This window comes from Alternaria ventricosa, assembly GCF_023758065.1.
Source record: "Alternaria ventricosa strain BMP 2768 chromosome Unknown scaffold_3, whole genome shotgun sequence".
Lineage (NCBI taxonomy): Eukaryota > Fungi > Ascomycota > Dothideomycetes > Pleosporales > Pleosporaceae > Alternaria > Alternaria ventricosa.
In genome coordinates this window covers 142,094-168,884 of record NW_026055683.1, presented here as the reverse complement: position 1 = coordinate 168,884, position 26,791 = coordinate 142,094, and the positions used below count along the sequence as shown (strand labels likewise).

Here is a 26,791-nt window from a genome sequence, read left to right as displayed (position 1 = left end):
TCTACTGCGCCATGGGGGAATTGGTAAAGACAGTGAGTGGCGAGACTGTAAAGATGTGCGTCGGAAGGACAGTGTTGTGAAGGAACGGTAGTACTGTTGGCCGGTAAGATAACTTCATCGTGAAGGCTTGGTGGTGATGGCGAGTCCGGAGAAGATTCTTGTCATTCGTTCTGTCAACCGTGATGTGATGTTCAGGCTCACAAGTGTCGCGAACCATCACACTCCGACTACTTTTGACCCAACTTCTTCCAGCGTATACTAGTCGCGCGCAGTGAAGCCGTCCGCTCTGGCCTGCTTCGGCATGTATATCTCCAACTTTTCCTGGAATCGGCCATCAGGCAGGTCCATGTGGGCACTCTCCCAGTTCGTGTTCAATAGCTTTTGAGCAAGACCGTTGGAGTCGATGGCCGAAGTCTGATAGCATACGTCCTTGTCCCAGTCAAGGACTGGCTGCCACTTCAACGCTCCTTCTGTTCCGGCGATGAGTGGATTCAGTATCATCCCGGTCAAACTCGCGGTGGTCACGCTGATGAGAGCGAAGAGCAGGGCGGCTTTGGTGGCCGAGAAGCGAGACATGACGTATCTAAATTGGGTATGGATTGGTGGTGAGAAAACTGAGGCGTGAATTGGAGATGAGACAAACGAGGATTTGGTAACCGGTTTTCTGCTCTTGATAATTGCTTGATGTTCTGAGTTTGCAGTTCCATCGCCATAGAGGAGCAGACGACCCGACTTTATATCAGACATATTCTCAGCTGGCTTATACTCGTAAGTAGATTTGGTCGCTTACACTAGACGTCTCGGACGTCCGGCAACGGTGATGTTCAGCTAGTCCGGCGTGTACTACCCGAGTAACATCTTCAGCTATCACTGCGATCGTGGCGTCGTAGGATCCTCCATAAACGTGATGCACAGTGCTGTGGAGGTCATACAGACGTCAGGCCAGTACAGTCAGTACGACGTGTTGTACCAGCGGAGATCTCTTTGTGTTCCTGCGTTTGCATGGCACCAAGCCGGGGTATGCTGCAACTGGCCTAGGTTAAACCGCAAAGAGCTCAGCCCAAGCAATTTCAACGTCGGAACACTTCTTATCGCTCTCGCTGAGCCATCTGATGGTCGCTCGGATGAGATGCGTGAAACTATGTAGCTCTATGCTAGTGGCCAATATGTCAGCATTACTGTAACGTTCTCAAAGGGCCAGTGTAAGCTAGTTCTTTCCACAAAGAGATTGATGAAACGTGAGTGAATGCATTACAGTCTAGGTATCGATGCTGAATGAATACGGGTATGGAGGCGTGAGCCTGGAAAGAGAAGAAAGACTGACGCGCGAAACGACAGCGCAAACTAAGCCTTGAGCTCAGTGGTACCAGCCTCATCGCTTGTGCGGTTCTCCGCCTTGCGCGCGTACTCTGCACCAGTGATGGACTCATCACCCATATCCCAGTCTTGCGCAAGGTCCTCGAGCGTCCTGCGCTTGGTCTCCGGGATCAATAGGGTAGTGAAGATACCACAGAACATGAAGGCTGAGAAGATTTGCATGACGTGGTTCAACCATGGGTTCTTGTTGGTCGCTGTAGCGCCCCGAGTTCGAAGAGGAGAGATAGCTCCCTGAGCGATGATGGAGCCGATCTTTCCTGAGCCAGCAGAGATTCCGTGAGACGTGGAACGGTAGCGAGTTGGGAAGCACTCTCCAGGCACGATGAAGGTGGTCGTGTTGGGACCCCAGTTGAAGAAGAGCTGGATGAGGACGTAGATGGCCAACATGGCGTGGTGGCTGAGGTGACTGTAGGCGAATCCCTGAGTGACAATTAGTGTGTGTCTTTAATGCATCAAATTGGAAGATATACGTACCCAGACAATGAAGAGGATGGTGAGAATGGTAAAACCAGCGAGTTGGAGTGTTTTGCGTCCGACCGTATCGATAGTCGCTACTGCAAGCCAGTATCCGGGGATAGCTCCAGCGCACACCAGGATAGCGTTACCGGCGGCAAGGTTGTGCAGATTGAAATATAGATTGTCACCGTTGGCGTAGCCGATGGCTTGCAGAACAGTCGAAGAATTCAGGCCAAGTCCGTAAAATGCAACATCGAGGAGGAGCCATGACATGGCGGTACCGAAGAGGATCTTGCCGTTGCGGAGCTTGCCGTAGAACCTAAAGAAGTCGCCGAAAGAAGCCTTGGGAACTTCAAGCTGAGCAGTGGCCTGGGTCTGGGCAACTTGGGCGATCGCATCAGGGTCACCGTTGCCATGCTTACCAGAGAGGTACTGGTTGGTGTCTGCGTTGGCCTTCTCGACGTCACGGGCGACATCGAACGTGTAGCGAGGAGTCTCGGGAATGGTAAGACGGTAGTAGAGCGCGATGCAGGCTGGGACGATGCCAATTCCGATAAGGGCACGCCACATCTTGTCAACTGCGATAGAGCACTGACCATCACAGTCTGCGTAGCCCTTAGCGCCTGAAAGCGTGTCCTTGAAACCGGCAACGAGGCAAAGCATGACCAGAGCACCACCGAGCTGACCAAAACCTTGCATAGCGAAGACGGCACCCATCATGGCGCCGCGCCACTTGGTCGTGGCAAACTCGGAAGTGATGATAGACGATAGAGGGTAGTCACCACCAATACCTGATATTCATTAGCAAGGCGTCAATTTATGAGTTGACAATAGACTCACCGATTCCCATCAATACACGCCAGAATATGATCAGACCGACGACTGAAGTGCCGGGACCGGGGCCAGTGAGAGACTGAGCGAGTGTGGCGACGATGATGAGAATCAACTCAAGACCATACATCTTCTTACGTCCGACAATGTCGGCCAGCGTACCGAAACCGACTTGTCCAAGAACAGTACCAGCTGATGTTGCAAGCTTGATAGCAGTATCTTGTTGAGTGAGAAGAACACCCTTGTTGTCGTGCTTGTAGACGATACCCAGCATGATCGTCAAGAGCGACACGCAGAAGATGTCGTATGAATCCGTGAAGAAACCGGTACCTGCCACCAAGATGGCGCGCACATGGTACCAGCCAAAGGGCGCTTTGTCGATCTCAGCGAGCGCGAGCCGGCGTCGCTCATTGGGGTCTTCAATATGCTAAAGGTAGTTAGTAAGGCTGCTGCTTGATATTTGGCCGTGTAACCGTACCGCGAAGTCATTGTTGAAGTTGTGGAACGCGGCGTTGCCGCCAGCTGTCTTGTGAGCCATTGTGAAGCTTTGCCGAGACTTGTCAAGAGATTAGACGAGGCTTGAGTCCGGAAAAGACGGCTGTGGGAGCTGGTGATCAGTCGTAGAGGGTGCAGGACCAAGCTATATACCTGCACTCAAGCTTACGCCGAGTGCTGAGCATCATGCTTGTATGCCAAACTTACGGTACCCACGGACCAGTAAGATCATTCCATTCTGGCACGCCCGCAGATTTGCAATCTTTCCTTCGGCCGTTCCGCTGTAAGCAGCAGACTCACTCGTGAAAATGCGCCTTTGCAAGCCCAGGCCGCCACAAGGCTTGACGCGTCTTGAGGGTCATCCTTGCCGCGCATCTGGTGTGGTGAAGGGAACGCGAGGAGAGGGCGTTCGGTCCAATCATGTACCCCACGTGCTACGCCAAGACGCTAAAAGGGGCACGGCCAGAACGCCTTCTCCCAACATCGCCCCGATTGACGTTTCGAAGGATTGGAGCTTCTTCGCACTCAAGACTCTCTTGGAAAGCTTGGGTGCATCCCTATGATCCTGTGGCTTGCCTTTAGACGCTCGATCAACACCTACAATGACATCCAAGGCGTATGCCACCGACCTATCTGGTCAGTCTTGTCTCGTCTTCTCCGAGGAATGCAACACGCTCAAACCGAACCTGGTCCCGTACCCCATGCCTGGAGCGACTAGTACAGGGCCCGTCAGATGGGGTTTGCATGCATCAAGCAACTGTCTCCGCTAGCCTGCCATGCGAGACCCGTCTTCTGGACTGTCGGTTGGTCCCGATACCAAACTACTTACCAGCACACTGGCGAATTAGCTTGCTCACTAATACCCAACTGGTTATCAGGGAGCAAAATTTTGACACTTCGAGGTGCTGGTCATCGGAGGCAACCCCGTCTAGGGTTGCTGCAATGACCGACCCAAGGTTTCATTGGAACCCCCACCGACATCCATGTTTGACTGCCGCCTGATTCTCACCAATCCCATTGTTGCACGTGGGATAGTACTGCAGCGATCGAATTTATTGGTGCTATAAGTGTTTCGGTCGCTGGACCTGAGCGGCAATCGTACCACCAACCCAACAACAGGTGGATAAGCCTACATCGCAAGCGAAACACTGTTCCAGCGTCCCAAGCATTGAAGCTTTTGCAAGATCTACGGACTTTCGTCGCATTCGCACATGCAATTCCATCCACACCATCGACCGTGTCCAATCCGGACTCACCCAAGACAGCGGTCTCGGGAGTGGGTCACTGCAAGAACTGCAGGGGGGTTGCAGTTGGGTGCCGCGACCGGGCTGTTCAATCCCGCATTGCAGAATTAGAATCTTCTACTGGGCACCCTCGTCTTTGATGACAATACGTCGCGGCCTCGCCGAGATCGAGAGGCTTTGTTTCCTACCGAATGCCTCGCCTCTCACAACGTCTTGATCCGAAGTTTGGTTCCTACCGGTCACTCCATCTACCGGCATACAGTCCGCGGATCTCGCGCGATCGGCTTTCCACAATTCCAATTGGTCGTATGGTCTATTCTCTTCCGCTGGTATTCCTTCAATCAGCGCTTGATGCTCTCATCACATTCTTCTCTTCTTTCCTCCTGCTCGGCTCCTAGTCATTGGGGCTGCCTGCTCTTTAGGTGGAGACGCCATCTTTTGTCGCTTGACAAGCCACTTCGTCAAATACTGAGGATGTTCGAAGCGGAAGAAGTCGTTACAGAACTGTTCTCTTGCGCGTCAACGCTCATCTTCCAACCATTTCCTCACCAACCTTCGTTTCGGCGCTGGCTGTCTTACCCAAGGCCATGGTCGCTTGAACGCGTGTGTGATTCTAATCGCTTGGTTACGTTGTCGTGGTTGCCTCGGGTTATCTTTCTCCGCTTTCGTCCTTCTCGGATGGGGAACCGGGTAGCGCAAGTCGCGCAACATACAGTGCGTTTCTCTAGGCTCGGAAGCGTCGTCATCCCCTCCTGGACGCTCCTTCTCTGATTGAGGCAGAATGTGAGGAATACTTCCCCCTGGCTCGCGATTCCGTGGATCATCTTGAGACGATCGTTCCTCGTTCGGCACACCACATTGTGACATCATAATCGATGGCGTGGGCGGATCTTCATGAGAATGATTCGGCTCCAGTGTCCTCCCTTGCTTCGTTGTGCAATCCAAAGGCCAAGCTCCCGGCGGCGAAGGCCTCCATCGCGGGAAGAGGAGACCTTCAGGCCATCCCGTCCATGGGGTCTTCTTCGTCCGCCTCCGGCCTTGTCTACTTTTGTTGAAACGCTGAGCATCCTGCGTTAGTATGGACTGATAATGATCATCATGCTGCGTCCGCAAGACTGGGTTAGCCAATATCTCGTACGCGCGATTGATCTCTTTCATGCGCTGTCGTTCGTTCATGTCTCGAGCGGAAGTTGGAAGTGTATGCCGTGTATTCTACCACGGGTACCAATTCGCCGTTCTCGGAAAAAGATCGCAATGCGCTCGAAATGAGGAGGCCGTACCGTGAAATTGCGGAAACCTTCCTGGTCCTCACATTGTGCAGGATCGCCTCAATACTTGGCCTTTGAGGTTGAACGAAAAACTCATCAACAAAGAATGTTGCGTCTCTTCAGTCAACGCGACGACATGCTTTGTCGCATTATCGCTCGTATGACAAGCACCAAGCTTCCACAAACATCGTCGCACAATCATGGATGAATACCGGATCTCGGGCTGCAATGGCGCCAACAGAGTGAACTTTGCGTGTGAAGAATAGACTGTCGACTCGCCAGCTTCACTTTCTATAAGCTTGTAGCCTGTGGCATCGCGAAACAGCGGTGTCGCACAGTCGTTGTTCGAGGCCCCTGGAGCAACCTCGGTCTCGCCATACATAGCGTTAGTCCACGTTAAGGAAGCCAAGGCGGTTGAAATGCTCTGCTCATTCGACAGGCGGTCTCTTTCTATCGAATGGCAAAGAAGCCAATTTGACCTGTTCGTATGTTGTCTCCGCTAATTTACATGCTGTGTATACCCGGGCGACGGGTCAAAAGCCTCGGTGGCTGCAACAATTGAGTCGAGCGCGCGCAGACATTGTAATGCTGAGAAAGCTCTGGCAGCTTCGATGGCTCATCTCGCTTCTAGAAACCGCTTTCGAAATACGCTTCGGTGACAGAACGTTAAGATGCAGCGAAATAAGCAAGCAGGGAGCCGCGGTCCGTACTGGTGGAATCGCGCGCCAAGCAGATTCCCCCGTATTTTCCCCGCTGTCCGAAGAGGCGATCGAGCCTTCCAGCCACGGGAAAATCTGGGGATGCGTCTTTCCACCACTCAACACCACAACTTGCAGCCACCAGCCTAACGTTGCGCGATACCTGCTGCCGTTCCTGGGGCGGAATGCACGTCCGCCAAGATAGGCCAAGACGAAGTACAGCATCACGGTGATAGACGCAGCATGCGCTTGCGCGATTGGGAGTTTTTTGAGCCTGTGTGACAGTGCGCCATCAGCCATTTTGCCGGAAGAATTGCAATGATGGACGCCTCGAAGCCTGGAAGCCGACTGCACGACTATGTGCTGGCTCTTGGGTTGCCGACGCTCGAAATGGCAAAATATAAAATGTAAGTGATATCGCTGGTGGGTCGGCATCAGATCATCCAAACCCATCTGTATCCTCTACGTCAAGATGAAGCTCTCAATTCTATCCCTCCTTTCTCTCACCCTATCTGCGACTGCAGCCCCTTCAGGTGCCGACTTTAGCCTCGTCGGCTTCGCGAAGGATAACCCTATTGGACCTACCACTGGTGGGGCTGGCAAAAATGGCAAAAGCGTCACAGTTCAGACGGTCGCCGAATTCATCAAAGCTGTGAACGGCAGCGAGCCAACAGTCATTTACGCCAAAGGAAACTTCAATCTCACATCAAGAGTTCAAGTAGGGTCGAACAAGTCTCTCATCGGGTTGGGCAAAGGAGCTCAAATCACTGGCTCGGGTCTCAACATCTACAACAAAACGAACGTTATCATTCGCAACTTTGGATTCACAGCCATTGCCGACGACTGCATGACGATTCGTAATAGCACCCGCGTTTGGATCGATCACAACGAGTTCACCACTGGTAACTTCCCTGCTCTAGGCCCGGATGCGTACGACGGCCAAGTAGACATCATCCGCGCCTCGGATTGGATCACAGTCTCATGGAACTACTTTCACGACCACTGGAAGAGCTCGCTCGTTGGCAACAGCGATGCTCTCCGGGACGTCGACCAGGGTCACCTACACGTCACCTACCACCACAACTACTGGCGCAACGAGGGCACCCGTGGCCCTGCCGGTCGTTTCGGTCACCAGCACATCTACAACAACCTCTACGTCGACTTCCTGTACCAAGCCATTCACTCTCGCAGCGACAACCAAGTTCTCGTTGAAGGCAACGTCTTCAAGGGCAAAACACGCGAAGCTCTCAGCACATATGGATTGGTCATCCCGGAGGACAGTCCCAACACCAGCCCCGACGGCGACTTCGAGATTGACGGCTTCGCAAACCTTGGTGCCAAGAACGACTTTGGAAAGGCGACTGTCAATATTACTCAAGTTGGCAACTTCACCAAAGCTCCTTACAAGTACAAGCTTACTAAGCTCAAGGAAGTGGAGAAGATCGTGAAGAAGGGTGCTGGTCTCGGCAAGATCTGAGCGATATCACGACAGCGAGAGATATGTATAAAGCAGTATTGTGCCAATAAGTAATGTTATTGTTTAGTCCCCATTCTCCGCCTCTTCGTCTCTTTCCATATGCTACTTCCGTTGACTCATAACAACATCCCACTTCTCAGGAAACTTCCCCCTCTCCTCCTCCTGTATCCCCTTCAACTCCAGCCGCGGCACCACACCTCCTCTTGCATCCCATCCTCTGCTCAGAAACTCAACGAAACTGTCCTTCAGATCATCCGGCATAGGCAGCACAGAAAGCACCTTATCAGGCTCACACCCAATCATAACCGCCTCTACCGCCAACCTTCTTACCCCCGTCATCCCACTATTACCCAAAATATGCATCCAATGCTCAGGCACACTATCATACTCCGACAACCCCAACCTCATCCGGCCCCGGATATCTAATCCAAATTTGCACACTCTTCACCCTTTTGCAATTCCCCGCCCCGATCTGCCGTTCGAACGCGGGGACTTGGCCTGGACATGGGAAGTTGAAGGTGTTGGAGCCGTAGAGCGTGGAGGCGGCTTCGGCGTGGATTTGTCGGTTTGCGAGGAGGAGGGAGGGGGTTGGTGGTTTTTGGGGGTGGGAGACGGGATCGTGCCAGTAGCCTGGAGAGGGGAGGATGGAACCGATGTCGATGGGGGTGGTGAGGAAGAGGGCGTAAGTGTAGATTTTGTCGCGGAGTTCGCGGGGGAGGTGGAGGAATGTTGTGGGTGGCTTGGGGATTGGTGGGGTGGGCGTGTGTGGCATCTTTTGGGAGGTGGGCGTGGTGTTGTGGAGGGATGTTGCTGGAAAGAAATGCGGTGGTGTTGTATCAGAAGAGTGTGAAGATCCGACGTCAGGCGCTCTTTCAGGCCAACCGCGGGACCGGCGTACATCCTGCGCTAACAATCATCAGATGTCATTGGCTGGCGCATAACGTTTACAGAAAGCTAAGCTAAGACGCTCAGTGTCGTTGACAGTGCCACCGCAAATGCGCGACATCGACACATCTTTGTACCACGACGAGAAGGTAATAAACACGCCTGAGTATTGGAACCAAAGAGCCTTTTTGCGTACATTGAAAGTCAGACTCTTCGTTCAAAGCTGGTTGATCAAAAACGATGTCAGCCCGACGAAGCCTCATCGCGCTTCAATGTGCCCCACTACCAGGAATATGGTGCTAGCGTCTGGGCACGTATATAAAGGCCTACCTTTCCTCAGCGACCTTGCTTCCTTCCATCCACATCTTACCCGTACTGTATTTCAAACACCCCAACGACTATGCCATGATCTTCTGGTCTGGAGAATCCCAAAACTATCTGATTACTTCTCATGTGTCACAGCTTCAAAAACTTAGGAAAAATGCCTTTATGTGTTCTTGGGAACGCAACTCCAAAAGTCGCCCAGGAAAAAGACATGTGATCTCTGTCTTACGATCTTCAGCTATTTCCTACAAAGATCTTGTCGCATACAGAGACCTTCATCACCAGCACCCTCTCTTCTCGTACCTTCACCTTCCAATCTTATAATCCAAAACACGGACTATCGAAACTTATGTCTTTCTGGTTTGCACGGTCTCAAAAACACCATATTCACGGTACATGCCTTCAAAAACCTTCGAAGAACATGATGATGTGTCCGCGAAGGGTTGCTGTCCTAAGAGACATTCCCAACAATACATGATCTCTGCTAGGCACTTCTTTGATCATAAATGCTTAGGGATCTGAATCATGACGGTGCTTCAGTAGCGCCTCCATTTTTTTAAACTGGTCGAAGTCATGCAAATCGTCATGATGCCTCTTTCCCGGCGAAAATAAATGTATCGCTCAAGATTGCTCTGCTCTCTCCTTTCCACTTATCTTGTCGGCACATATTCAAAAAAGCATACGCTCTCAAGGTATGTCTGAGTCTTGTCCTCTTTTTCAAAAGCTCAGGTCAAGGTAACATGAAAGCTGCCCTTCGCAGATACCAACAGAAATCGAACTTCGCAAAAGCTTCAACATGAGCAATCATGGGAGTCTGGCCGAAGTGAGATCGTTGTCAATCTTCAAAAACGAACGCGATCGCAACCGATGCTTCTGTAAAAAAGGAAGGTCGATAGACATCTGAATGGCGGCTCTACCATGGACGCGATACAACGCCTCATTATTGAAGTATAAAAGTCCTTCCTTGCGGCGTCACCTCTTGTCTCTTATCCACTACCTGAAAACTTCACTTTCTCAAAAACGTGAGAGGTTGCGCAAATGTGCTGCCTGGCGTCAACTTCAAATACATCACAGCCTCGGATATGTTCGTCTGTACGGGCAGATAACTCGTACAAGTTCCCACTAGACTCTTTGGCTCAGAGCGGGAACAGCATCGTCGCATGAAGTCTGCCGGTTGCTTCGAAACAAAAACCAGATGCGAAATGCAACATGAGCGTCCTGGTTCCAACATTCTGCGTCGAAACACCGAGTGCCTCGCTACATGGGGTTCAAAAGAATTACAACGAGAGTCAAATGCTGGGTTTGCTGGCATATAAACAACACGAGCTGTTCGTTGCTTCTCTCTACCACGACATCCACCGCTGGGCGAGAAATTCGAAAATCCAGTACCACCAAGCCGTATGTATTTTCCTTCTCCGGAGCTCGGGTGAATCATCGAGGATTATCTGCGATGACTGCCAGCCAACAAAATTACATTGACGACATACCATGTGTGGAGAAGACGACCGCGAAGATTCCTAGTGAAGAAGATCTGATGTCGAAAAAAGAACTGAGTGGACATTCATGTTCGGACTGTGTAGGTCCAGGATGTATCAAACCCTCGAGTATGAAGGTCTATGTGTCGCTGTGGAGCACCGAGGAGTCAAAATGATTAAGGAATCTATTCATCTCTTTGGAAGTCAGCGTGCGAAGTGTGCATGTTCCGCTCCGCCGAGCCTGGACGCAACGGGTATAAATACCACGGCCTCCTGTGTCTTACTCCTTCCTTACACTTTCTTTCCAAAGACCAAAACCAATACCTCAACACTTTCATGGTTTTGTTCGCCTCTTCCTCCAAAAAGGATACAACATCGACGTATGTTTGCGTCAAACCAAACAACTCTACCGTACCAAAAGCCACTCCGTCGGGCAAAACCATCTCGAAAATACCGTCAGACAACCCAATGTCTCGTTCCGGTCTCGCCTCCAATGTGAAATCTCTAAACAGCCGTTCCAAAAAGGCATGACAGGCAAACAATGGCTGCGCGAAAGACGCCCAGTCTGGTGTATGATATCAAACACGGTTTAGCAGTTTTCAATGTCTGTTCCCGCCCAGAGCCTTGGGGCATAAAATACTCTTTTCTGCCTTCGAAGTCTTTTCTTCCTATGTTCCACTCGTCAAGGCGCAATTACCAAAAAGAACGGCAAAGCAGTCCGATGCTCGTCTCTTCGGAGTGATCAAAATGCAATCCTTCTTTGACATGGCGGTTGCGGCTCCTCAAAATTCAACGAAACATACATAATGAGATCCGCGCTGGCAGCTGGAAACAATGAGTGCTCAGAGACATGTCTGGTGGCTCGATTTCGCAGCCGAGATACAAAACCTCATCTTTTATGTTGCTTCTTTGTACTTTAAAAAAAAAGAGCGAGTTCGGAATTTACAAAAATAGCTATCGTCAACCGCACATGGTGTCTGGTGGAAGCTTTTCAAAAACGCCTCTACCATATGGAATGACTTGTTCCTCCGATATCTGTTAAATGGAGTGCGATTATCTTGATAAGACTCGTGCGCATCGACTGAAGCCAAGGTAGAGATATGTCATGAGAGAGCTGGGCTTGTCGCTACTATACTCCAGATGGTTGCTGCGTGTTTGAAGGACGTGATGATGATCAGCATCAGCGCGATACCCTGAATGTCCTCATGGTTTCCATGAACTCCAGATCTCCGGACGGGGCTGTCTCGTAATCGTTGAATTGAACCGATCGTAATCGTAATCTACACAAAATATACAACATCTCCCCAAGCCACACCACTACGCATGCGCAGCCACACCCCCCATAGGCCTCATCCCCTGCGGATTATTCGGCGCAGACGGCTGAATCTCCTGCACCGCCTCATCGTACTCCGCCGTACTCATCTCCGCAGCATCGCCCAACCCCTCATCCTGCTGCCCACTAAACATCTGCGCGCGCATGCTCTGCTCATCCTCAATCTGCTGGGCAGCCCACGCCTTCCAGTTCTCCCACGTGCGGTCTTCCAGCTCCATTCCGATTTCGAGGGGCCCTTTGCCGAAGTAGGCGCCGACGTGCATGGCTTCTTCCTTGGCGATGCGTTGCCGGATTTCGGAGAGGTGGCGGTGTTGGTAGAATTCGCGACGGGCGAGGTCGTAGGCGGAGGCTTTGGAAAGGGAGGCGTGCTTCATTAGCCACATTTGGCGTTGGACGACGCTGGGGGGTGTTAGTCTCATGGTGGACTGGATGGTAGGGGTGGTTGGAGGTACCTTTCACCGTCTAATTGCTTTCCTGGCTGGACAATCTTACTCCAGTCGTACTTCTTGGAGTCGTTCCCGCTGTCTTCTACGACTAGCCTCGGCCGTGCCAGTTCCCATGGGTGGTCGCCGAAGAATTCTGAACGCAGCTTGTCTTCTGGGTATGCGATGGGTAGGGGTTGGAATAGTTTGCTGGCTTTCCGCGCCTTGCGCATCTTGGGTATGCGCAGGACTGGGCGGGCGAGCGTCTCGCCCGGTGGTATGTTTCCGACGACGTCGTACCATTGCGGGAGGTTGGGTTCTCGTTTCGAGTCGAAGAGGGCTTTCGCGGTCTGGCGCACCCGCATCGGGCGGAAGTCGTAGCGGCCCATGGCGGGCGGTGATCTATTTTATATATACAGATGTGTTATCGCATCGGCGGGAGTTCCAGGGCGAGAGCAAGGGTGTAGCAGCAGGTCGGGCGGCGCAATTGGTCGTGTGGTGGATATTGGGGTTCTTGCCCGCAAAGTCCGCAACTCCGCCAAGACTTCGCGACGCCGAAATCTTTGGAGAGTATGACCGCGACACTCGGCACCCGCCACAATATCCTCCCACCCAGGCAGCTCTTCGCTGAGCTCCGCGTAACCAATTGCACCCGAAATCCCCCAAATGGACACCGTCTGAACTGGCTCCCTCTGACACAATGCTCGACCTCTCATGTCCCTCTTCCGCACCCTCGACCGGACCTCTGCAGTCTCCAATACCGCCCATGCTCGCCCCTTCCTCGCCTTCCTATACCCGAACTCCGAGAAGAATACATCAAAGAGGAGGTTCAGCAAGAAGGCGGTAGACAATGCTCCGTTACCTGATAGGCCGTCTGCTCGCATGGACACTTTCTTCATCCAGGCATTGGTGCGGGCCGGGTCGTGCCCAAAGCATGCGAAACATGTACATACCCCGCGCGACGTAGCATCGCCGACACCGAAACACCAGATATCACGAAGGAAAAGCACGTGGTCGAATTCGGAGAAGAAGTTGGATGTTTTCCCCGAGCGCAAAGGGCCGCTCAAGAAAGTCAAAAACTTCGCCGAGAAGGAGCTGCAGGCCTTGGTGGATTACTATGGCATGGAAATTGATACCCGGCCTGAGGCGGACGTTCCTGACGAGGGAAAGCTGGTCTGGAATGTTGGCGATGACCACGAGCCCTGGCCCCTCCGCGAGCCAGCAGATGCGTTGCATATCAAGAAGTTAGAGGATTTGCTGAAGGATGATGAGTCACCGCACGATGAGGTGTTTGATACTTATAAGAAGCTTCAGTCGCCAGGAGTCGTGTACCTTACTACCATGACTATTCGAGCGCTACTGCACCACCTCGCCATTGTCGAACGCCCCACACCCATCGCAGCGCAACGGTTCCTCTCGGTCCTAGACGATATGAAGACGGCGCATATACACATAGTTCGCTCAGAGTGGACATCGGCCATACATTTGACTGGACGCGCCATGGGAACTGTGTCCGATGATGATCTGCAAAACACGCTTCGCATCTGGCAGGACATGGAGCACCGGGCCGGTCTGAGAGGTGGATATGTCACATTCAATGTGCTCTTCAACATTGCTGTCAAAGCGGGCAAATACACACTGGCCGAGACCTTTATGAAAGAGATGCAAGCCCGAAAGCTGCCCATGCACCGACACTACCGTGTAGCACTCGTCTACTACTACGGCGTTCTACAAAACGGAGATGCCGTCCGGAAAGCATATCTCGACCTTGTCTCCGCAGGCGACATCGTAGACACCGTCGTCATGAACGCCGTCATAGCATCTCTAATGCGCGCCGGTGAGCCCTCAGCCGCCGAACACGTCTTCGAGCGGATGAAGCGCCTCCACGCCCAGCGCAGTGCCACAGCCCGAGGTCACGTCTTCTTCAACCGCACCTGGCGCGACCGCCGCGTGCTAGGCATGAAATTTCGCGACGAAGCGCGACGCCTGAAGAAAGAGGGCGGAGACGAAGAGCTAAAGCAACTCCAAGACCTCGCGCCCATCGGCCCCGATTCAAGAACTTATGGGATTCTGATACGGCATCATGCAGCTGTAGCCGGTAACATCGATCGCGTAAACGAACTGCTACAGGAAATGAAATACAACTCCGTATCCCTCGACGGCACAATCTTCATCGTCATATTCCACGGTTTCAACTCCTTCGGTGGCGTCAGATACTCCTCCTGGACACTCTCCCGCCTCGAAAAGATCTGGATGCAGTACCTCGAAGTACTCAACAGCGATATGGAGCGTACCTGGCTGTCCAGTCTGGCTGTCATCGCAGCGCTCCGTGCATTCGGTAGATGCGCACCCCCAGAGCGCATACTCAAAGCTTGGGAAGAGATCCGCGCGTTGTGGCATCCAGATGAACGGGAGTTGGAGGCTGCGTTGACGGTGCTGAGGAAACTTGTGCCGAGTCAGTTGGATGGGGGTTTCGATGAGGTGGCTAGACCTGGGTTCTTTGATGGGCGGAGGCCGTCTTAAGGGATGGCTGCTTGTAAAAGCAGTTGTGTTGTTAACGTAACACGCGTTCTGTATCACCATCTCTTCTGTAACTCTGTCAGTGTATACAATGTGCAAAGCGCGTGTAAAGGTATTTGGAATATATCTCCGTATACCATGCTGGAGTCGCGGCGGCATGGACGGAGATGGTTGGCTAGAGTATCATCAACATCATCATATTGTACCGTCTTCTACCTCCTACTCCAACACCACAATCAAACAAAATAAGATAGCCAACCCAATTAAACCCAGGATCACCCTGCTTACCCTACTGCCACCACGATCCACTAATTTCCAGAACTACAAATCTACAAATCTGTCACGTACAAGGATCTTCCTTCTTCCCATCCCATCAGGCCCGTCATCTCCACTTCACCCCCAATCTCATCGCGTTACCTACTTCAGGCTATTTAGATCTACTTTGGTGGACTTGGGGCTTGGCACGGGTAGATTGGTTAATTTGAGGATACTGCGTGGGATGATTTGGGAGGGGTTGGGGGTAATCTCGGGGGAAGGGATCGGTGGGTATGGGAAGGGGATGGGGATATGGGAATGCGATTTTGGGTGGCATGGGAGATTGGGGATTGGGGATGGAGGATAGGGGATGGAGGATAGGGGATAGAGGATAGGGGATAGAGGATAGAGGATGGGGGATAGAGGATAGGGGATGGGGGGTTTTGGTGTTGGTTGGCGTTCGTGATAGTGTTGGTGTTGCTGGTGGGTTTGCGATTGCTGCTGTTTGGAGTGGTCGTACTGCTAGCGTCGGTGTTGGGTAGTGCTTGGTGGTTGATTTGAGGCTGTTCAAGTAGTTGTGTTGCTTCGTCTTGGGGGCGTAGAAAAGAGTTGGGGTTTGTGAAGTTGCGCTCCAATTGGTGTTGGTGGTTGGATTGTGAGCCCACATCGGTCGTCACGTTGCTTCGTCTCGAAGGCGTAGACAAGATTGCACGATAGAGGGAATGCGGCTTTGACTCAGACTAGGGTCTGGCTGTGCTTTGGCTTGGTTGTTGAACTTGTCTTTTAATCTACCGGGTGAAGAAGTGAGGGCTGGCATGTTTTGTTGGCTTATATGTTTGTCGCTGTAGCAGAAAGTAGAAACAGAAAAAAGTAGAAAGCAAAATTTCATTGTACTTAGAGCAAGAGGTGATTAAAGTAGAGAAGATCTGGTAGTACGCTTGATGATATCGAAAAGACTCTATGAGATAGACAGGATTGTAGAGCTAATCTAATACAACTCGAACTCGATTGAAATGCTCTCTCCATCAAAGGTCTTCCATGTAGAGCAGCATGTTCGGTGCCGGCTTGGTCGGAGATCGCCAAATTTTGATCCTGTTAATTCTTTTCTTGCCAAAGATGGCCCGGTAGTAAACGCCCAAGAACGCAGGACCAGCGGCATGGGAGCTTCCAAGCAAGCCGAAAAAGGCCTCCGCTTGAGGCGTCAATGGCTCATTCAAGGGGTCGTCTCCCGGCACGAAATCAACGCCAGGCCACTGTGCCAAGTCATCCAAGTCGCCGCTCGGCAGCCTGTTGACCTTCAACATGGCCGATGCCATGAGGTCTTTCGTTTGAGATGTGGCGATCGCGGATCGGTATACGCGCTTGAGGTCTTTACCGGCCGCGTGCTGGTCCCACATCACTGCCATGATGTCGGTCCATTTTGTAGTGGGCCACATCCATTCCGGCACTTCAGGCTTCATGCCTTTCGTAGTTGCCGCGGGCCCATAATTGTCACCGGCGATTATGTAACCATCATCTCCGTTAACCATGTTGCCCATCATGGCCAAGGTGCGCTATAAAGCCAAGACATGTATGTTAGTAAAGTCAATGATTGCTCTAGCACGACTGTGACCACGTACCGTTCTGGCCCTACCATCATCGCCCGTCCAGTCATTCTCATGATACCACACCCGAGGGACCTCATTAGCAGTATTCAACAGACCATCGGCCCTCGCTAATGGCACGCGCCACTTTTTCGCTAGGACTTCGTCCTCTTCATCGTCCCATCCAATCGACACGAGTTTCTCCCGCGTCACGGTCCCGGGTTCCACGTCATCACGGTTCATCTTGCACCAGATACCTGTTCTCGTCATCAGCAGATGGGATGGAGAAAGCTCTCGTTTCAAACCGCTTACTACATGAATGTTAGCAAAGAAACTAAGTACAATGCATGCCTTTGGTTCTAGCAAATAGCTGCATGGCTTAGACTAGCCTGTACAGACCCAAAGCAAGTTGAATCAACAGCTCGTTTTCGCTCGTACAGGACAATGAGAAGTACTTTGACTCACCCTCTTCCACTTCTAACCTTCTTGTCCCATAGTGCTGCGTCGGCTGCACGAGAAACAAGCTCGTGTGGCAGTGAAACAAGCGAGTCGTTAATTCCACGTGGAACGTCGAAAAGGCCTCGTTTTTGCACGTCGGTCGGCTGTTGATCATGCGAGCCGTGGGAGAAGTGGGAGCCAGTGATTACAGCAAGGCAGATACCCACAACAAGAGCGAAGAGACGGTATCGAGGAAGACGTCTTCTAGCCCCGGTTGGCCTGGCGCCATTGAAAATGCCAACAGAAATCATGGCGAACAGCTGAAGAAACAAATTGAACAGCGAGTGAAGAGAAACGCAGGCATGGCCAGAAACCTCGTTCTAGGAATATATACCACCTAGACATACGCGGTTGTCGAGGCCAGCATATGAGCTACTTGGCCCGGTAAAACATGATCCATCTTCCCAAAAGCGTATGCGTCAAGCGTTTACATGGGTACAGAACGCTTTCTGCGCCATGTCAGTTCCTCGGTCTTCCTTGCGTGGCAAGGAATCCATTTTTTCTCTCTGGTCTGGTCGGGGGCTCCGGCACATTTTACAAGGTTTCTAGAATCTGGTTAGGCTCTACTGTTGCCATTCCTTCGCTAGCTTTCGCGAAGAGTCCACGATGCAGGTGTGGCACATCTAGGCGCCAGACGGGGATGGCAGAATGAGCGATGTAACCTCATACAAATCCAAGTCCAGGTAAAGGATCGCACTATTGTGTAGGCCAGCATTCCTGTTTGTTCGGGGTCACCATGCCGATGATGGGTTGGATCCTTCTGTGGAGTTTCGACGATGCAGGTACCTTATAAGCTCGCGAGTGAGAAGGCCTAAAGTAGCGCCTTGGCTAACAGAATCAACCCTGCAAAGGCAGCAAACCGCGGCAGAACTGCCAAAGCATAATATCTTAGTTATCTTATTGGCTACCCCTACGTCGGGCCGTCCCTCCCTTTTTCTCTCTCGGTTAATCATCTCGTTCTATTGCCTATCTTAATCTCTTGCCGATCACACGGGAGCTTGATGCCGGCGGGGGAAACGGCGCGAATATGCATTGCACACAAGTCGTCACAGAATGAACAGAGTGCGCCTTTGACTCAGACTGCTGTCTAGTACTGGTTTGGGCTGGTTATCAAGATTGTGCTTTGGTATACGGTATGATTGCGATGGCTTTGATGACTTAACCGCTAACGCATGTCTTCCTCCGTCAAGATGCTCCACCATCGAAAAGAGTAAGGAATAGAGTTAGCAAGAAATGGCGCTCTCGTCGGATGCCGCATGCCCAGATCTACCATGCGCTTGTCATCCCATATGGCAAACCCATATTTACGCCAGATGTGGAAGGGGTGGGGAAGCCTGAGAAAAGCTCCGTCAAACCATCCATCCTTTGATGACATGGCGCACCAAAAGCGGTACGCCCATGTGTTACTGTTGAAATTTTCTGCACCCTGACACAACTTGTCCTTGCCGAACTCGAAGAAGAGCGGCTCAGCACAGAAACACCTCGAGACTACCCCTTCAACCCAACGTATTGTTGGCAAAGTGTAAGCGTTGTGGTGAACAGCTTTCACCGAAGTAATGGTTCCAGAGGTGACTGCGCCGAGAAAATCGCATGCGGTCAGAATCTGCTCCCTCTCGTAGTCAAACACGTCGTAAAAGCCATCCGCACTGCTCTGCGACAACGCATCAACTTCCTGTCTCGGCCAATTGGTGTCCAGGTGGCCCTTGTGACCGGCGCCCTGCAATTCCATGAAATACTGCAGTTGCCAGAATGATCTGATCATCCGCTGCTCCTCCACCCACGAAGGCGGACCGGTATCCTCTGGAATATAGTCCTTTCGACTCTGAGCGTTCTCGAATTCCTCCCGGGGTGTATAGCCGGACCCATTTTCGATGAGTGTAGAGGGCCTTAGCTCCATAGATTTCCGTATCAAGTGCTCGAGGCAGGCATGGGACCAAGCATGCGCATTCGCGGCGCTGGCGAGCAAGGACCGTACTGCCGTGGCGGCTCGGTCCAGTCCAGACGAACGCATTTTGTCGGTGGCCATAGTCGAGTCAGTTTCAGCAACGGTTTGAGCTTCGGATAAGGATGCTGGGAAGTCTGAGAACCGAGCTTTGAGCACCGCGCCCATGATGCGACGGGTCTGCAAGGGAACGGTGACCTCGAGTACCTCCTCCACAATTTCGAGCGCATATCTGTCGAGCACTCTGCCCATAGCGGGTGACGCATGGGCCAAGCTCCGTAGTGAGAAAGGGTCCGGAGAAAGTTTCGTTATCTTGATCCTGAGCTCCTCGGGAAGTTGACCAAATGGGTCTTGTTGAGTGTTCGCTTTCATCGTCGCTTGTAGAATTTTCGGTATGTTTCTTTCGAGGTGGGTGTCTGGAGAGAGGAAGGAGCTGCGGGCTCAACATAAATTATGCAACCTCCCTTCCTGCGCGGCGAACAACCCAGTGGGCCGAAGTCGGCTAGAGCGCAAGAGTAGAAGGTCATTCGACCTCACCTGGGCACGTTTCCTCTCATTGGACAATATCGACCCACTGGGTTGTTTGTCGCGCGCGAAGGTTAATGAACGTAACCGAGCACACGTCACAACGCTCGCAGGATGATTGAGCTTGATCCTTCGTTTCCCTAGTCCTTCACGTTCGAAGCAGATCTAAGCCTTTTCTGTTTCTTGGCAATTTCTTGGCAGTTTCTCGGCAATTGCTTGCGCCTACAACCAATGCCATTTCCTCCCAGACCACAACCTTGCAAGCCGCGGCGATCGCCCTGACAGGATCAAACTACGTACATTATGGTGACATCGTTCCCGCCTAACATTCATTCATGTCTTGGCGGCACGGGTATTACGGGAGGCGTAACAAGCGAAGGATCAGTCCCGCAAAAACCCACATGTTCCTTCTGTATCCACTGTAGTCCCATCAGGAATGTTGGCCGGTGGCAAAGACAAAGCCCAAGCTTGAGCTTTTCAGAATTGAATGCCAGCGCCAATGAGCAACGCAGGGCCTTGAACCAGCTGTCTGTTTGGGCTATTCGAGTGGAACCACAATATGGCACGAAAATTTTGATCTCATCCTGGACCGCGCCGCACAGGGTTGAAATGGGTTAGTAGGCCCTCAAGTGAATGCACGCTACGGGGAGGAAGAGTAGGAAAAGACACTAGACTTGGAGACTGGAGGATGGGCAAGAGCCGTCAGACCCGTGGAGTGAATACTAGAGACCTGGCATAAGCGGAACAGCAGTAGTACCACATGCTCAGGTGTACATAAAACCAACATCTTCATATGTAGATGACGACCCTGCCACGAAGCCTCTCCTCTTTTCCTCAAGGCAACTTTTTCAGCGTCGAAAATGGCACGCGTCAAGACATCAGCGCGTCTTCTTGGGCTCGCCTTCTTTGCCCTGCAGGGCGCTCTGGCGGCTAAAGCTCCGGACATCACCCACCAGTCCCCAGAGCATGCGCCGCCCATTCCCTATCTCAACCTCATGGCCTTGTTCACAATGCCCCAGAATGTCAGCCGCGTTTCATCCGAAGAGTCAGATCTCCTGCCCAACCTCTTTGACAAGAGACAACGCGAAGAGGATGGGAACGGAGGCCTCTTGTGCAAAAAGGGTCCCTGTCCCGACGGAAGGTGAGTTATCATGCTTTAATCCTTGGAAAGCAAGGAGCGCTTAGGAAAGGATTCTTTCTGACTGTACTAGTTGCTGCGGCCCTGCGGGAGTATGTGGTTACGGTGAGGATTTCTGTGGCGTCGGCTGCAGCAGCAACTGTGATGCCGTGGCCATGTGCGGCGAATTCTCCGACGGAGGAAACACAAAGTGCGGCATGAACCTGTGTTGTAGTTGGGGTGAGTGATGGCTATGTTCATTGATCCTGTAGTCTCTTACTGAACATTGTTCTAGGTGGATGGTGTGGAACATCCGAAGTTCATTGCATCGGGCCAAACAAGTTCACACCGTGCCAGGAAGGGTTCGGCTCGTGCGAGATCATCCGACCAAAGACATGCGGCGAGGGCTCTGGAACGACAAAGGGCCGGACCGTTGGGTATTACCTGGCGTCCAACAGCAGAGACCGTCTCTGCAACCGCATCTTTCCCAAGGATATCAAGGCCGCGGATTACACCCATCTCTTCTTCTCCTTTGCATCCATCGACCCCAAGACCTTTAAGATCCGGCCCTGGGATGACGCCGACATTCCGCTGATGAGGGAGTTCACGGCTCTCGAGACGAATACCTGGATCGCCGTCGGCGGCTACACATTCAGCGACGTGGGCGACACACACACGACTTGGAGTGACGTGTGTTCCACCCCTCAGAACAGGGCCGCCTTCATCCAATCGTCGGCTGAGTTCATGGCCAAGTACGGCTTCACGGGGATCGACCTAGACTGGGAGTACCCTGTGGAGGCTAAGCGGGGAGGCTCCAAGGGAGACACTGAGAACTTCGTCAAGCTCGTCAAGGAGATGAGAGCAGCCTACGGAACCAAGTACGGTATCAGTTTGACTCTTGCGCCCGACTATTGGTATCTTCGGTACTTTGACGCAGAGGCCATGCAGCCCTATGTCGACTTTTTCGGCTTCATGGCGTACGATTTGCATGGGTCCTGGGACTCTGACGTGCAAACTTTGGGATCTCTGGTGCGCGGCCAGGCAGATGTGCGAGAGATTTATAATGGTGAGCCATGATGAAGCCCTGCCATTTGAGTCGTTTGCTAATACCTTGCAGTGAGTATTCAGTCACGACCGACTTTGTGGTCCCTGGCCAGAGACATGTGATTGCGGAATTATACTAACTGGTTGTGACCCAGAACACCTTGCCCCTCTGGTATGCAAACCTGGATCCGGCCAAGATCAACTTTGGCCTTGCGTGGTACGGAAGAGGATACACGCTGTCTGGTAGGGAGCTGCCCTCCCCAACGATTGCCAGCGCACGTCAACTGACTATTCATTGTAGACGCCAGCTGCAACACGCTCGGATGCCCGTTTGCAGGTCCCAGCAAGGCGGCCGAGTGCACCCACCAGGACGGCGTCATGTCGCTCCTAGAGATCAAGAAGCTCATCAAGGAGAAGAACCTGACGCCGCGCCTCAACAGCGAGTCGATGATGAAAGAGCTCATCTGGGACGACCAGTGGATCGGCTACGACGACGAGGAGACACACGAGATGAAGCGCAAGTTCGCCAACAACCTCTGCTTCGGCGGCACCATGGCGTGGTCCGTCGACTTCAACTCGGGCACTGGCGACGGCGACAGCGCGCCCATATCCACGGACGGACGATGCGGTCCCGCTGGCGGCGGCTTCAGGTGCGAGGGCAGCACGTTCGGCGACTGCTGTTCGTCGTTTGGATATTGCGGAAGCAGCGAGACGCACTGCGGCTCTGGCTGCGTGAGTGGAAAGTGTGTGGAGGGACAGGAGACGACGGACGGAACCTGCGGCGCGTCGGCGCACGGGGCCTTCTGCGGTCTGTGGCCCCAGGGGAGCTGTTGCTCGTCTTCTGGATACTGCGGTGATAGCGAGGGTCACTGCGGTGCGGGCTGCCAGAGCGGCGCCTGTCTGGATGAGCCGGCCAGTGGCAAGGGCTCGGGGCCCATCTACATTGCGCCTGAGGTCTACGAGAGCCCGGACCCGGTCGCGCAGTGCTTCCCGCCGTGCACGCTAATCATGCCGCCGTGGTCCCTCGCCAAGCCGACGACCATCTCCCGCCCCGCCACCACCGTCTCGTATCTCGACACGTGGGACACGACCGTCGTGACGACCAGCACCGTCATCTCGCTGCAACCCGTCACCACGACCCTGATCGAAGTATGGAATGTGATATGGATCGACGGCGACAACGAGGACGCCAAGACTCGCACTACCGTCGGCCTCACGTCGAGCGTCGACTTCCCGCCAGTTACGCTCACCAGGACCAGGACAGGACAGCCTCCCGTCACCTGGACATACTCGCCCGGGCCTTGGCCTACCATTGACTCGACCGACGACAACCCTTTCCCTCCGCCTCCTCCCCCTCCTGCGGGCCAGCCACCATCTATCACTGCCGTGAGGGGCCCGCCAAAGCCGACCTGCAAGCCTGGGCAAAAGTGCGGAAGCCTTTGCAAGCACAATTGCGGCGGTGGAGACAATGACAACAGTGGCGGCGGCGGTGGTGGTGGTGGTGGAGTTCGCGGGCGTCCTTGCATTGGCATCTGCGGCTGCATTGGCCCCATCTGCAACACCCCCAATCGCAACTGCGTTGGCCCGGTCTGTCCACCCGGCAGTGGTGGTGGAGGAGGTGGCGGCGGCGGCGGCGGTGGTGGTGATCCCAACGATCCGGATGAAGAAGAAGACGAGGATGACGAGTGCACCACGAGAACAGTGACCGACCGCTGGGTCTCTTGTGACGCTCAGCGGACAACGGAGTGCACGACTTACTCTACCTCGCTTGTCAGCGAATGCTCAGCAACAGGCATAGCAACGACCACCATAGGCGGAAGCTGCCCAATGTAAGTTTCGCGCTTGGTTCCCACTCAACTTTGCACAGCATGCTCACAAATTTACAGACCTACCTATGACTACGACCTGCAGGATACACATGAACAGGTCCCAGTCGAATACAGCCTCACACAGGGAACAACCGTCTACAATGGAAGGACTCGGACGACTTACGGGTGGACCTTCAACCCACCAGGCGGCACTAAACCAACCCGCGGGGGCAACGGCAACGGAGGACAGGGCACGCGTACCTCTGCCCAATCCAGCGGAGGCATCACTCCACGACCCACCATTACCTCCACAGCATACCATCTCCCAGGCGCGCCCACCCTCGCGACAGTCGAACCGCCTTATAGCGGCAGCGAGTGCAGCTCGTATCTGCACACGACCAGGTGCAATGCCGCTGGCGGCCTGCAGGCTTGCCTGACACAGGATCTGTGCGTCCCGACCAGGCCCTGCTACTATACATACGCTGCATCGGGCACCCCTTCGTGTTCGGGCGAGTACTCCATCTGTCTGAGCACCACTATCTTCACCAGATGCGGCTTGATAGGCGCCGTCGCTGCCCGGGCTGACGCGACTCCGGCTCCCTCCCCTAACCATAACGTCATCGGCGATGCGACCGTCACAGCAGCACCATCGGTTCCGACATCTGATCCCAGTCTCAAGCTCGAAGAAGACCATGATCGTCATCATGCTCATCAGTCGGCCGAACCAGCTTATCCTGGCCATGGCCACGACGAGTCGGCTGATAACGAACTGGTGGGTTCTGTCCCGGACGCCCCTCACAACCAGAGCAGCGCTGCGACGAACGAGTTGAGCCTCATCTCCGCTCGACAAAACGCCGTCGGCTGTGGCGGCAGCAGCAATGGTGGATGCGACTACCTCCGCTTCTGCGCGTCGGGCATGTGCGCCAAGGCAGAGAAGGTCCCTTGCCTCGAAGCGCGAATTAAGGCTCATATGGGCATCACTTCCGGTATTGACCTTGAAGCCACGGTCACTGAAGACGGTGTCCTGAAATGCAAAGCCACGCGGCATTGCCCACTACTATGGGACGACGACTGCGGCGGTGTCGACTCGTTCGACTGCGGCGACGGCAGCACCATGGGTTTCAAGTACAACTACGTCTCGTACTACAGTAAGAAGTACGACCGCAACTATCCCATGTACCTCGAACTGTCCGTGGATGCCAGGCTGGTTTATTGCACACAAGACCTTCTCTTTAGGAAGATTCCGTATGTGTGTTGGGAGGATGAGTATAAGTGGAAGGATGGGCCTTGTAGGGGTCTTGGTCTCTGAACCAACACTTCAGCGCACGCCACTATTGTTTAGCTGTATTAAACTATAATATCATATCTGTTTGGCATACCCAAAGATGTCACACTTGGCGCACTAGCCGCATTCGGCATGCTGGTCTATGCACACGCCCGTGAATCCACGTGAACACGACTGTGCTGCTCAACCGCGTCCCTCAACAACACTTCGAAACATCCGTCTTGACGATGCCCAAGCGCCGCCCATTAGCACTGCCAGGTCGCCGGCATCAGTTAGTCTTCGCGCTGGGGTTTCTTCGCAACCATGCCTCTCCACGATTGTCCGTTTCTCCATCTCGAGACCTGCGCCTAAAATTATCAGCCTCCCTACTATGAGCATCGCCACTGGATTGAACGCTCATCGTAGTTTCCATGAGCGATGTGGCGCTACAGAGCTGCAGTCAAGTGCCTTGCGCAGACTTCGGAACGACTGCGATGTAAAAGTATTGCTTAGAGAGCCTACCCAACATCGAAGCCTGCATACCTTCGTACGGGCCCGAGCTTCCGTGGTTCAGTCGTTCAGTTTGTTTTCGTATTGGAATTACTACTTGCGCCTTCGGTGAGTCAGCTCATGGACCTGATTTCGCACACTTGAACTGATCATGTAGAGTTCTACACCTTAGATTTGTCATCCTAAACAATCGTCTTACCTATGAACTACAACACTGTTACCAGAACCCAACACCAACGGAACAGGAATGTTTGGAGTGTACTTATACCGCTCTCCAGCTACCTAGATCGTTCAGTATCTTGGCCTTCATCAATGGCGTGTCTTACACTATCTCACATGTGGACGTCATCCGAATCTTAGATGCATGTTTTGCCATGCGGCACGTCAAATCCAACAGGCGGAAATACCCATCGGAAATCCTAACGCGGGTCAACCCGACGTCTAGGATAGTCCTGAGCAAGCTCGAGAGTATGCTGAGATCATTCCAAGACGTCCTTGCGGTGAGAGGCGAACTCGCCGATGTTGCGCTTGAGGAGCTTCCCAGTCTTTCCAAACGAACCCTGGAGATCGTGGTCGAAATTTCTGACTTCTATATGGGAAGTAAAACGTGGCTGGCTGCGGAACTACCAGTTCATGATGCTACGAGAGTGACTAGAGCTCTGCATCGACATCTCAAAACGTGCGTTCGTTGGTCTAAATGGATGGAAGACCTCAGAGCTCCAAGAGGCAGAACTCCAGGACAAGAACGAAAAAGTTCCATATATGGAACTATCCGGGATGCTAGGGGGTGGCAGATGCGCGCTATAAAGGAAGGCCAGCAGGTACTCCGACTCCTCGATAGATGTTCTTCGACGCCGGGAGTTGAACACGTTCGGTCTGAGGTGACTAAAATCGTGGATATGCACAAAATATTCCTCGAGAATTATTGACAACCCCTGCATTCTTGCGCGAGAGCATAGAAATGCGATGTACCTGAACGATTGCTCGGCTCGCGAGATATAGTACTTCAGTGGGGTTTCCGCAAAATCGTCGGGCCGCTAGGGGTCCGAACAGCGTATATGAATATATGCAGCAGTGGTGAAGGGTACAGCAATGATGGAAACGATTGAGAGCCGATGCTTGCCGGCCGTATCTCATTTCTCATGGACCGAACGAGTCCGATGTTGCAATAGAACGACTGTTAGTATAGACTGGTAGCGCCATCAATTGGATGAGTATCATGTCCTTGCCTTTACGATATGCTTGAAACGTCTGTAGAAAAGTAGTGTAGTGGCACGTGACGCTGGGAGGTGGAAAGTCGGCACGAAGTCGGTGCCTCCACGTCCCGCGTTTCCGATGCCAATGCCAATTTTGATCCTTTCCATCTCTTCAGCCTCAATATTTGCATGGCAGTCATACATCTCAGGTATGCATGTGAAAGTCATCTCGCCATTCTTCCTC

The 26,791-nt window shown here is 52.9% G+C and overlaps 7 protein-coding genes across 7 annotated transcripts; 3 read left to right on the top strand and 4 right to left on the bottom strand.

Moving 5' to 3' along the window:
* Positions 1-258: 258 nt before the first annotated feature.
* Positions 259-576, bottom strand: J4E93_001988 (uncharacterized protein; the record flags this gene model as incomplete). The annotated part of the gene is given in 2 exon segments (XM_049339936.1): positions 259-414; positions 427-576. The coding sequence occupies 2 exon segments, from the start codon at positions 574-576 to the stop codon at positions 259-261; spliced, it is 306 nt and encodes a 101-aa protein (XP_049202258.1).
* Positions 577-1,344: 768 nt separating this feature from the next.
* On the bottom strand, positions 1,345-3,202 carry PHO5 (acid phosphatase pho5; the record flags this gene model as incomplete). The annotated part of the gene is made up of 4 exons (XM_049339935.1): positions 1,345-1,797; positions 1,852-2,624; positions 2,674-3,091; positions 3,143-3,202. The coding sequence occupies 4 exons, from the start codon at positions 3,200-3,202 to the stop codon at positions 1,345-1,347; spliced, it is 1,704 nt and encodes a 567-aa protein (XP_049202257.1).
* A 3,639-nt stretch (positions 3,203-6,841) lies between these two features.
* Positions 6,842-7,846, top strand: J4E93_001986 (uncharacterized protein; the record flags this gene model as incomplete). Its single annotated transcript, XM_049339934.1, has 1 exon — positions 6,842-7,846. The coding sequence occupies one exon, from the start codon at positions 6,842-6,844 to the stop codon at positions 7,844-7,846; it is 1,005 nt and encodes a 334-aa protein (XP_049202256.1).
* Positions 7,847-11,847: 4,001 nt separating this feature from the next.
* On the bottom strand, positions 11,848-12,674 carry RSM25 (mitochondrial ribosomal small subunit component; the record flags this gene model as incomplete). The annotated part of the gene is made up of 2 exons (XM_049339933.1): positions 11,848-12,262; positions 12,316-12,674. The coding sequence occupies 2 exons, from the start codon at positions 12,672-12,674 to the stop codon at positions 11,848-11,850; spliced, it is 774 nt and encodes a 257-aa protein (XP_049202255.1).
* A 325-nt stretch (positions 12,675-12,999) lies between these two features.
* J4E93_001984 (uncharacterized protein) lies at positions 13,000-14,808 on the top strand (the record flags this gene model as incomplete). The annotated part of the gene is made up of 1 exon (XM_049339932.1): positions 13,000-14,808. The coding sequence occupies one exon, from the start codon at positions 13,000-13,002 to the stop codon at positions 14,806-14,808; it is 1,809 nt and encodes a 602-aa protein (XP_049202254.1).
* A 1,277-nt stretch (positions 14,809-16,085) lies between these two features.
* On the bottom strand, positions 16,086-16,699 carry J4E93_001983 (uncharacterized protein; the record flags this gene model as incomplete). The annotated part of the gene is made up of 2 exons (XM_049339931.1): positions 16,086-16,613; positions 16,694-16,699. 2 exons carry the CDS (start codon positions 16,697-16,699, stop codon positions 16,086-16,088), a joined length of 534 nt encoding a protein of 177 aa, XP_049202253.1.
* Positions 16,700-20,468: 3,769 nt separating this feature from the next.
* On the top strand, positions 20,469-24,886 carry J4E93_001982 (uncharacterized protein; the record flags this gene model as incomplete). The annotated part of the gene is made up of 7 exons (XM_049339930.1): positions 20,469-20,749; positions 20,820-20,965; positions 21,021-21,791; positions 21,854-21,870; positions 21,925-22,012; positions 22,071-23,598; positions 23,656-24,886. 7 exons carry the CDS (start codon positions 20,469-20,471, stop codon positions 24,884-24,886), a joined length of 4,062 nt encoding a protein of 1,353 aa, XP_049202252.1.
* Positions 24,887-26,791: the final 1,905 nt, after the last annotated feature.